Below are 12,351 nucleotides of genomic sequence, written 5' to 3' on the forward strand. Positions count from 1 at the left end.
ATAGCCATGCAGAATCCCCAGAGGGAGAACCATCTTGGTGTATTTAAAGGACAAGGTGGGGAAGGAGGCCAGTACAGACATAATAAAGTAGTGGAGGCAGAGAGTGATGAGGTCAGAAGCAGGGATCAGATCAAGCAGAACTTGGTAACTTTAGATCTATTTTGGTGGGCTGGAAAGACACTGGAATGTTTTCATCAAAGAACTGCCATGACGTCACATGTTTTAAGGAGAGGCCAGATAAGAGGCTACTGTTAAGTAGTCCAGGAGAGACAATGGTTGCTGAGACTTTGGTGGAAACAGTGGAGGTGGTAAAAAAAATATATTCAGGGTATATTTTAAGGTAGACTCATTAGGACTCGTTGATGGACTAGACACGGATGTGGAGAAAGAAATTAAAGATGACTAGGTTAGGGGACTTCCCTGGTGGCGCAATGGTTAAGAATCCAGCTGCCGGGCTTCCCTGGTGGCGCAGTGGTTGAGAGTCCTCCTGCCGATGCAGGGCACACGGGTTCGGGCCCCGGTCCGGGAAGATCCCACATGCCGCGGAGCGGCTGGGCCGGTGAGGCATGGCCACTGAGCCTGCGCGTCCGGAGCCTGTGCTCCGCAACGGGAGAGGCCACAACAGTGAGAGGCCCACGTACCGCAAGAAAAAAAAAAAAAAAAAAAAAAAGAATCCACCTGCCAATGCAGGGGAGACATGTTCGAGCCCTACTCCATGACGATCCCACATGCCGCAGAGCAACTAAGCCCATGCGCCACAACTACCGAGCCTGCGCTCTAGAGCCCACGAGCCACAACTATTGAAGCCTGTGCGCCTAGAACCATGCTCCGCAACAAGAGAAGCCACCACAACGAGTAGCCCCCACTAGCTGCAACTACAGAAAGACTGCACACAGCAACGAAGACCCAACACAGCCAAAAATAAATAAATTAAAAAAAAAAAAGATACTAGGCTTTGGGGCTGGGTTGCATTTATTAGGATGGGAAAGAGAGAGCTACAGGTACGGGCAGAAAATCAAGAGTTCTGCTTTGACTCAATAAAATTTGAACTATTAGACATCTAAGATGGTTGTCAAGTAAGTGGTTGGGTAGAAGTCTGGAACTCATGAGAAGTTAATATTGCAGAAAACATATGCTGTTAAAAGCCACAGGATGAGCTCACACGCTGAGTGTAGCTAGAGAAGAGGACCAAAGCCTGAGCCCTAGAGTACTGCAACATTTAGGAGTGAAGAAAAGAATCATCAAAGAAAACTGAGAAAGGGGCTGAGGTAGGTGGAAAACCAGGAGGGTGTGGTGTCCAGTGAAGAAAGTGTTTCAAGAATGAAGGTGTGATGAACTGTCAAATGCTTCTGAGAGGTCAAGCAAGATAACATCTAGTTCGCTCAAAGTAAATCATTCTCTCAGCTCCGTTTTTCTCATAGTGGTTTATTTGTATGTTCTCATTGCAATATCCAACTATTATGTTGTAGTTACTTTTGTCTTCTCTCCTCTTACAGAGGTCCCTTAAGGTCAGAGACCATGTCTTTTCTCTCAAAATATCCACTACCCTACTTGCTCAACAAATGTTTGAATAGACGAATCATGTAGAATTCTTTAAGATTTGGGAGAATATGCGGAACACAGAATTAGCAATCAGAGTTGGTTTTTACTAAGATATCCTAAATGCTCTAAGACTAAGGCATGGTCTTCATTCTGCCTAGAATGAAAAGTGTCCACCATGCATCTGAATTAGAGTTGAACTACAGCTAATCACAACCTATCTGGCATTTCTATTTTTTTATTCGAATGTTTCATGCATGGTACAACCCCAAAGTAACTTAACTTTTACCTGATTTGCTTATATATATATACTCCTCCCCAACCCCTGCCCCCACCTGGCTAGCCCTCATCTAAAGTTGGCTCCAGTTGATACCTTCACACGTCAGCAGTATCATCAATAACTTTCTGTGTCACACTTGAATGTTAGCATCACTATGGAACATCAGAGACATCAGGTAAGTTGACATTTCATATTACATGATAATTAATTTCAAAACCATGACAAAAGGAACTATTGAAATACAGGCACTTAGGAATGACCAAATTCTTAAGGGGGGCATGGTTGAGATGGCCTACGCAGAAAAAGGCTAGTAGTCAGGGCACAAAATTTTTCTCTAGGCCTGCACACAACAGATCAGATACAGGTAACAGGTCACTGAGTTACTGTCTCTGTAAAAGAAAGCTAAAACCCAACAGTTTTGAGTAACAAGAATATCAACGTCCAAATTATGGATTTAAGCTTTCAGCAACATAGCTTATTTGGAAAATGTGCATTAGACAGCACAAAGATATAGTCACCACATCCCAAACAAGTACAGTGTCTCCCTAGAGATAAGAAACGCCTGCCACATGTACCAGTGCCACAGAAAATCACCCATCTGTGGAGCCAGGCTCTCTGCTTGGCCTTTCCATTTGGAGCTCTGGTAATTAGTTCCCTGGAATGCCGCATTTCAGCTCCATGGCTCTTTTGCCTACCTTAATGGAGGTTCCCTGAGAGCAATTATTCACCCCTGATTCCTGCTTACTTTCACACCTAAGGACTGACCATTTGCCTAGTTTTTATACTGGGATGGAAGTCTTGTAAAGAGACCCTGTGGTTTCCAGCCCTTTGACCACATCTTACTCTGTATGTGCCGTCAAATTATGGCACTGCTGTGCACCCAGACCGTCCACCCAGCGTTACCACGACAAGTTCTAACCTATTGTATTTCTTGCACATAGCTTGGCATATATTACTCATTATACACTTGGTGAATGAATTTCAGGAATGATACTGACAAAAATGGAACATAGCTAGAGGATGGCATGAATAGACTCGAGATATTTTTTGGAGGGGTCCTAAGCTTAAGAGATACTTTCAAATGGAGTTGTCAGAAAAAGTGGGATAAGGCTTACGCTCTAAACCCTAGGTCATTAGGATGTAACGATTTAATGTAGTATTCCCCAAACTAGAGTTCAATATGATGTGGTACTGGAGGAAAAATCCTATAATCAAGAAAATTTGGGAAATGCTAGATCAAATAGGGCTCTTAACCTTAGAATTTCTCAAAGTCTTTAATGTATCAATATGCTTTGGAGTCTAAAAGGGAGATATACTACACAGACTTTTCCAACCTTTTATTCAACAAGTATGTAGTATATAGTCCGCTGTGTTGCAGCACAGTGCTAGGTCCTGAGAATACAATCCTGGGCCAAACAGACCTGGTCTCTGCTCTTATGGAGTTTGTGCTCAGTGTGAGAAACAAATAGCATACAAATATTTATTATAAACCACAGTAAACATTACGAAGGAAAAGTTCATCAGTATTTTCTAAATGATACATGAAGCAGATACCTCTTCCACTGAATATAAAAGACTGAAAGACAAATATTTCTCTTAAAGCTTTTCATAAACTTGGTCCTAAGAGTCTACCTCAGTTTGAAGAACCCTGCTCACAGGTCTAACACATTTCCCTTGCTAAACATGTATTACATTTTCAGAAGTAAGGTCTAAAGGCAAAAGCAAGACACAAACCACTCATTTATGAAAAGGTCAGAATTAATAAATACCTCTAGACGCTTGATGAGAATAGCTCAAACTTTAGGGGCTGCTTAAATTACAGTGATGTTGAAACAGAAGATCTGTGCTGCGGTCTATGCTACAACTAAAATGAACGTGGACTGACGCAAGGTTCCGATCCACAGTGGTTCCTGCTGAAAGTAGCCAATTTGAGTAACCCAGTCTTCACCAGTACTGCAAACCTGCACTCACTGCACTTTGTATATTGATTTCTAAACAACAAGGTCCTTCCTATTTTTATAGCTGGTATTTTTAACAGGAAAACACAGCATTGATTTTAAAGCATCATTAAATAATCCTGTTTTTTTCTTTTTTATACATAGTTGCAAAGCACCAACTATGTGCAAGACACTCTACTAAGAACCATGGTAAACAAAGAGGAAAAAGCCTGGTTGTGCTTTATTTATTCTTGTGATATGGGGGTGGGGAAGCTATAGAGGGAAAGCCAAATTCATCACTTTCAGAAGAATCAATTAGTATGTTGAAACATGTTGACATTTCTAAATCTTCAGATTAGTCTTTATCTCACTGGTGATCATTCCAACATACTGTCAGTTGACAAGAATAGTTAAATATTAAAAAACTTAAATACTTAATGAACCACCTACAGGATCTAAAAGTAGAGTGCTTTTTCACTCTATGGTTCCTATATTGTGACTACTAAGATTCCATAGTAGTATTACACTTGCCAATAAGTGTGGAGAATCAAATCTGTAATTCATGTTTGAGAAACCTGGACAAATAAATCTATGTGGTAAATGAATTTTTATTACAAAGAATCATTTAATCTCAAATTACTTGAAAAGAGGCATGACGTCCTTCTCTCCAACACCCGTGTCGGTAATTTTTAATACTTTCAGACCAAGAGATGACTGTATTTATAAAAACTTAAGTGGATGACAGAACTCAAGAGACAGGTAAGTATTTTGACTGATTCCACGCCAGTGACTGACCATGAATGGAATGGACTATAAATACTGTCATACTTGATTTTTTCCTATCATACTCCAAGATCCTACACTTCTATTTCAACTGTGTTGGCACATCTAAAAGGAAACCCAACTTACCTCAGACCTAAATATCAACAGTATGATAAATAAAACATGAGACTGTCATTCTTGGGCATGACCCATGTAAACCATATTTCTGAAAATTGAAAGAAAAAAATGTTAACCTCATAGAGCCTACAAAATATAAACATATCCTAGAAAGATTACCATTAAAAGTAAGTGTCACTCAATATCACATCTTGTATATTGTTTTCTTAGCAAACCATCCATTCCCACCTAGCTTCCAGTGAATGGGGGAATAAACATAACAGGAGCAGCCCATCCTGCGTTCACGTCCGACGGACTACAATGTGTTCTGAACATCACCATGCTATAAAGACTAGTAGGTCAGCTTTAACTATGAGCAAGCTACTTTGGGTCTTTAGATACATAAGGTCCTTATCAGTTCACTCTATCCATGAACTTGGGCCATCCAAGTGAAAAACAACATTATGAAGGACAAGCAATGATTTCCTTTATTTAGGCTGAATTTATTCCTTCCTAGTTAAACAATGCCAATAACTTAAGAACACATTTTCATTTCCTTAGGATGCTCACTGCCGAGGATGAGTTAAACAAGCACACTGAGATTTGTGGTCCTCTCCAGTTTTCTTTCATATGTTCTCCTTTAACTCTCCTATCGGTTATTTCTTTGAGAAACTTTTATGACAGGTGTAAGAATAAGGAAATTTTAATGATTTCCCCAATAGGTAAGCTGATTTATAGTAAATTTCATTTTCAACTTCTAGAAATAAAGACAGACACAAAATTAATTTAATTTTTTAATAAACCATAAAATTTAAATATTCAAATAAAAAGAAACAAAAATAGATATTTAAGCCAGCACTAATTTCTGTTTTTATTCTTTCTCTGGGTATCAGAAGCTTGACTTACCTGGGACTAGAGTAGAGTAATACAGTTATGATGCTGGTGTAATAATGAACAAGTAGGTAAAAATGGGAAATGGCTTGATAAAACTTACTTTCAAATCTGGAAGTAAAGATCAGTAGCTCACTTGAGCCCACTGCAGAGGCCATGCATTGGTCTTGTCTGTGAAAACTACTAAGGCTTACTGCTCTTACCACACTTATCTTCTTCACAGCTTAGCACTCCTGGCATTTTGATCCCTTTGCTCACTGAAGCTCACATCAGTCTGTCAAAACATCAAGAGGGAAAATCCCCAAACTGAATAGATGAATAAACACTTTTAATGTGAACAATCATATTCAGATCAACCTCTTTTGAAAAAATACAAGTCAGTGGGATTTTTAATCCTTAAGTACCTGAAATATTACTATTTTTTCCGCCTTACTAAAATGGCACTTTTCATTTTATTGACATTAGCCAAGTATTTGCTACTTGCTTCTATTTTTCTCTGATCATATTGGTATCCTGTGTTTTTCTTTTTGATTGAGGCGTATACTTTCCATTCCAGAATATTTGATCTTTGACTAACTTTATCTCATTCTGTGGATAAGTCTGCTGATTAGTGAAAATCATAAAAGGAAAAAGGAAGCAGTGAGCACTAGCAGGATCTCACTTCACATTCGTACAATTTTTTTTTATGAGAAAAACATTCATCTTTATTTTGGAATCTAAAACCATTATTGTATGATACTGTCTTTTAGCATACTCAAACGGGTCAACATTCAATATGAACAGCAAGCTAGCTCACAAGAAACAAAGTGTAATGCACAAGTACGTTCAGCTGGTAGAATCCCAGCAGCGTGGTAATAAAGTGCAGCAAAAATTTCCTTATTTGAATAAGAACTCTAGTAACCTCTGAATATTTTTGGTAAAGTTAAGGAAAAGCTATTGCAGTCTGGAGATCGGTAATCTTTAAACTTCAAAGATTGGCTACCAGGGACCACCGTGAAACATTAGACCTGAGGCCAATGAAAAACACTAGCTTGAAAAGGAATGGGTTTTTCCAAAAAAAAATGTAAAATTATACAGATGCTTAAGATACTATGATTTGACAGATTTACAGTGATAAAACAGCAATGATAAATGGCAACATTATTTATACTTTTGGTGTAAATAACACAGATTGAAAAATCGGCAGCAAGAAATTCTATGACAGCTCCTGAGACAAGTTATCCTATGCCCTACACCCATTCCATGCCAATGATGACCAGACTGAAAGGTAACACACAGTGAAAACAGTGATCTCATGTATGTGAGTCAGAAAGTACTGGAAAAATGACAAAATTGTATGTTATTAAATGACAAAACATATTTAGAGGCTTTATTTAAAAATCTCTCACTGTTCATTATCAAAGTTACAAGATTGCATACCAATAGACAGACTGTAAACATAGGAAATTTTCATTAAGGAAAGATGGGTTTACTGTAATTTGATCTTTTACAAAAAATTACTGAAAGTTATTGATAACAGAATTTCTCTTTTACTTTCTTAAGTCTAATGCTCTTGAAAATTAAACCAATGTTTCCACTCCCTTGAGCTAAAGTTCAACCATGGTCACCTTAGGAAATACCCCTGTTTATTTGTTAATCAGAAATACAAATTGAGTGGCACATATTTCCATTTTCTTCTTAGGCCAAAGGCTTCAGCTTCATTATATTTTACAAGAAAACAGAAGACTTGCAGTGGTCCTGTAAAGTCTTTCATGTCGCAGCTGAGGTTTAATGACGGCAGCGGAGGAAAGCAGTGGTGATGCAAAGTAAGACCAGCCCAAGTGCCCTTATCTGACATGGAATCTTTTTCCTGTTTGGCTTGTAGCAGTGTTTCTGGTCAGGCTGCCTCCACCAAACCTGACTGAAGCAGAAAGGTGACATGCTCTGGTAAATCCTGTTTAACGGTGATTCCGTTTAAGCAAATGGTTGATCCTTCAATCTGTTGGTTGCGGGATGATACTAATATGAAGAAAATTATCTGGGTAGCTCAGATGTTCACTCAGCCACTGCAAAGGTGTTTCCAACATTGGTTCAATTCCATGAATCATCACTTGATTCTTTTTTCCCCCATCTATTCCAAGAAAGAAATCCAACAATAATCGATAAGAGTCAAAACAGTTGAAGAAAAAATAATCTGTTGCCTTTGAGAATCCTCAGTGAATTAAATGGATTTTACTGCTTTAACAGGTTAAAAACCTGGTCTGTTTCCTGAGCAGGAAATGTGGACATGGAGAAAGTTCAAATGTTGCAATATGTATCACCCAAAACAGAAACCTGAGGGTTACAATGAATTCTGATAAAAATTCTGTTGCTATATGTGAAAGTATTCATTCTTTCTTAATTACTGTGCTTACCTAAGATTGACGTTAATGAAACCACAGTGGAGAAAACAGCCCATTGTACCCACTGACCAAAATTTATTTTAGTTACACATTAAAAACTGTACTATACGGCTATTAAAAATGACAGGTGGGTGAAGTAGGTCAATACATATTTAAAACATACAAAACAGAAATGTGTCTAGAAGTCATCAAGAATAAGAGCAGTGTTTAGGAAGATGTTTAATAAAACAGATGGGAGCTGTAAGTTAATTTTCAATAAAGCTGTTCATATATGTATGAGAAAATTTTAGGGACTATTAGAAGAAGAGTTAAAAGTTTTAATGAGAAGGAACTGGGAGTCTGACTCAGGGATTTCTGTTTCAGAGTACTGAAACTTGATTGATTTTTGTTAACACCCATTCGCTAATTAAAACGTTGCTTAAATTCACACTCTTCTCTGAAGTTCAAATTTTATTACAAATTAAATTTAAGATTAGTTTTGTGTCTTTTATGATTTTTGTATGATATACTGACGATCTTTAAAGAAAACGGAAGCATGCTTGGTTGCTACAGAAAAACAAAGAAAGTAAAACCCAACTCTTTTTCTAAAAACAGAAAACAAAATAAAACAAAACAAAGAACCTTGAAGAAACTTTGTATCACTCCTTTAGCACAATTCTTGGTTTGTCTCTTTTAGTCTCTTCAATCTACAACATCTAAATCTCTCAGCTTCCTGGACACAGAAGACAGCAAGGCAACAGGGAATTCATGGAACTGTATGAGAAGGAAATACCCTATTTCTCCTTTCTGCTCTGTTCAAAATGACTTTTGCATCCCTAGTGCTCAAATGTCTAGGCAAAATGGGCTGATGATGTATGGTGATAATGGCTTGGCTGGCACCTGAAACAAGAGACCCTTTTAAAGAAATATTTAAACTCCCTATTAGAGGCAGCACAGTCCTGGGCAGTGACAGTCAACAGATTGACAATGAGAGGACACAAAAACACTAGAGAATTGCTAAAAGAATGCCAAAAATAAAGACCTAACAAACATATTATCAACCCCAAAGATAACCAAATAAATGTCTCCAAAAAACCCTGAAACACTGTGTCATAGCTTAAAACAATTTTGGAAAAAGATATCACCTTATAATACTACTAACTTAAAAAAATTCTCTCATTGTTTTGATTTGTCCACCAATCTTTGTTGCATCTATACATACTTTTTACACAGTTGTGATCACAGTATTAATACAATGATTGGTTTCCATAATGATGTGAATCATTTATAACTAAAAGATTAAGCTATATACAGAATACTATAGAAAGCACAGTATTAGTACTTTGAGAAGATTTTAAAATGTTGATATTCAAATGGATAAGCCCTCAGCTATCTGGAATGATTCATACTTTGTAAGTTCTAGACTGCCAAGGTTTCACTGTATTAAATCTTTCTTAGAATATTTAAAAACACTTCCGCTGTAGTTCTCTTTATATTCTTGTATATTTCTTTGAAATACCTTAATGGTCTCAGAATCTTCCTCCTACTTAGCACTGAGTCAAAAAAAAATTAAAGAGCACTGGTATAAGAGTCAAAGTTCCTTAACTGTAAAGCTCTTCCTTAAGCAGTGTCACCTTTGGATACTATGAAATAGAGCTGAATATCCAAAATACTCTGCAGCATGTAAATGTGGCACACTGACGCGTGGTGTGTCTGAAAGGCAAAAGGCTATAACCCTGTTACACAAGAGGACAGTTTAAGAACTGTACAGCAGAAGCTGGAGAACATAAGCACAATTCAAACACTTTGTAAAACAAACCCAATAAATCACGTTATCAGAAACCTGAATAGGCAGCCCTGATTCTCTGGTTTAACCTGGGGCCACTTTTAATCTGGAACATAAACGTGTCGCTAAACACAGACAACTAAGCAAGTGATGTCATATCCCTCAACACAACAGTCTAAGATTTTAAGTATATAATTTGGTCACTGCTTACATTTGTCCAAATATTTCACTTGTGTATATTTATCTTTTTGGTTTTCTGACTTTCTCTGATGACGTAACTCTCATCAGAAGGATTCTTACAATGGGACAGCAGTTTCCTTGAAACTCTTAAATAATACTTCTCTCTTATTTATCACTGTATCCTCAGTGCCTAGCGTGGTACCTGACAATAAGTGTTTTCAGAGCTTGGATCATTTTGCTGCTGGTAAAACACACTATCAAAATTAATGTTTTGAAAATAGTTTCTAATGACTACCACTCCTATGTAGAAGAGCTCTACTGATAAAGACTGTTTTGGTTATTGAAACAACAAAAAGTCAAAATGTTTCCAAATAAGCCAAGAAGTATATATGCCATCACCAAAACTGACGCTACCACAAATAACAACAAAGCATGACTGGACATTTTGGCAATATCAAAGCTAACAAGACTAAATAGTAAAAATTTAGCAGATTTTTTTCCCCTAACAGAAAGGAAACACTTGATGATACTGCTACTAAAGTAAATCGTGTTTTTGGTAAATATATCTTTGTGTTTCAAAATTGGAATCTAGAATTTAATACTTGGGAATAAGAAATATGTCACTACAAAGTAAATGACTCAGGAGAAATATGTTACTCCACGTCCCACCCACTCAGATTTTTAAAAACGTTAGTCTGATGCTTTAAAGTAGGCAAACGTTTGAGACAGTTATCGAGTGAACTCATTCTATATGAAATTTTCACATACAGGGCACTTTTGGGGGTAACTTTTGATTTGGATATAATTTCAAACTTAGAGAAAAGTTGCAAGAATAGCACAAGGAATTCCTCTTCACCCAGAGTCATCAACTGTTTACATTTTTACCCCAATTGCTTTATCATTCTGTGTATATATATAAATACTTTCTGAATCATTTGAGAGTAAATTAGAAACAGAGTCCTTTACCTTTAAATATTTCAGTATATACTTTCTAATAAAAATATTCTTTTATATAACCATAGTACAGTTATCAAAATAAAAAACATTAACATTGATATTATACTATTATGTAATCATTTCAAATGTTACTAACTATCCTAATTATTTTTTTCTCCAGTCTAAGATCCAGTCCAGGAACCACACACTGCATTTAATTTTCAGGTCTCTATACTCTCCTTTAACTTGGACAGTTTTTAGCCTTTCCTTGCCTTTCTTAACCTCGACAATTTTGAAGAACACATGTCATTATTTTGTAGAATGTCCACACAGCAATTTAAAAAAACAACTCTTTTAATTCATCTTGTAAATATAAGGACAATCATTCATAAATACTTTGAGTTTGTGAATTAAGGAAACGGACAGAAAAAATATCAGAGACAAGCATTTTCTTTGAGTAGCAATTAAATTCACTTTAAGAGTTAGATGTTAAATCTAAAGAGATCATAAATCAATACAGAGAATATCATAATAAAATTTCATTTCTTATATTCATCTTACTTATAAGCCTCAGTATTATGAAAGATAAAAATGTAAACACATCACATAATGTTTTATTATCACCAATACCCTAATAAAAACAAACAATTCTAGCATCTACTTTAAAGTGAGCATTTTAGAGATGTGTGACATTTTAAGAAAAATATATTTAGACAGATTTTGGCTGTATGATTAAAAGAGTAAGAATTACATACAGAAACAAAAAGAAAAGAAAGAAAATTCATATTAGTCAACAAGTCATTAATGAAAATTATGAACTTTAAAAAAAGACACAAATTGGGAGGGAGGCAACTTGAATTCCAATTCTGATAATGAAGGACTCTAGGCAGAACTCATCTCTTTCCTTATATATAAAATGAAGATGTCTGTCTAGATCTATGGTTTGCAAATCTGGCTGACCATCAGAATCATGGTCTTTGGAAGAAATCTTTGGAAGATTTTTAAAAATATATAACCTCTCCAGACCTGAATCAATCTCTGGGGTAAAGTCTTTTTTAAAATGTTCCCTTAAATAAATCGTATAATAATATGGGTATAGAATTTTTCTTCAAACAAAATCTTATGCAGAAGCACAATATATAACACAGGTGAAGGTGGGGCAGCTTTGGCTGATGTGGGATTGAAGCCCGTCTCCCAAGTCCTGCTGCTTGCTGACTTACGATCCATGGCAGTTTGTGATTCAACGCCACGGGTCAGTTTGTAAAGCACTGGTCTGAAACAGAGGATTGGTAACAAGTCTTCCAGTTCTAGTACATGAGTCTTTTATGCAAAGACAGTGAACTATTTGAGTTTAAACCAGCATAATACACTAGCTTTTAATTCTTAGGCAAATCACTTAACCTTTTGAGTCCCACTTTCCTCCTCCTACAGTGTAGGTAAAGAATTCTAACCTCCAGGGTTGCAGAGAGGATCAAATGGGATATCCAAATAAAGCACTCAGCACAGAGCCCAGCACAGGGCTTGGACATAGTAGGCATTCAATAAAGTGAGTGATATACCAAA

The 12,351-nt window shown here is 36.6% G+C and overlaps 1 protein-coding gene across 4 annotated transcripts in view; it reads right to left on the minus strand.

Annotated features, from left to right (window-relative positions):
- Positions 1-5,492: 5,492 nt before the first annotated feature.
- Positions 5,493-12,351, minus strand: part of ATG5 (autophagy related 5) — a 119,510-nt gene continuing 112,651 nt past the window's right edge. For all 4 annotated transcript variants that reach the window (XM_082668885.1, XM_082668886.1, XM_082668887.1 and 1 more), the window contains one exon: positions 5,493-7,636. In XM_082668885.1, the coding sequence (XP_082525011.1) occupies positions 7,500-7,636 (137 nt within the window). In that variant the 3' untranslated portion in view covers positions 5,493-7,499. The remainder of the gene's footprint in view (positions 7,637-12,351) is intronic.

The sequence above is a fragment of the Grampus griseus genome (genome assembly GCF_964374135.1).
Source record: "Grampus griseus genome assembly, chromosome: 13".
Classification (NCBI taxonomy): Eukaryota; Metazoa; Chordata; class Mammalia; order Artiodactyla; family Delphinidae; genus Grampus; species Grampus griseus.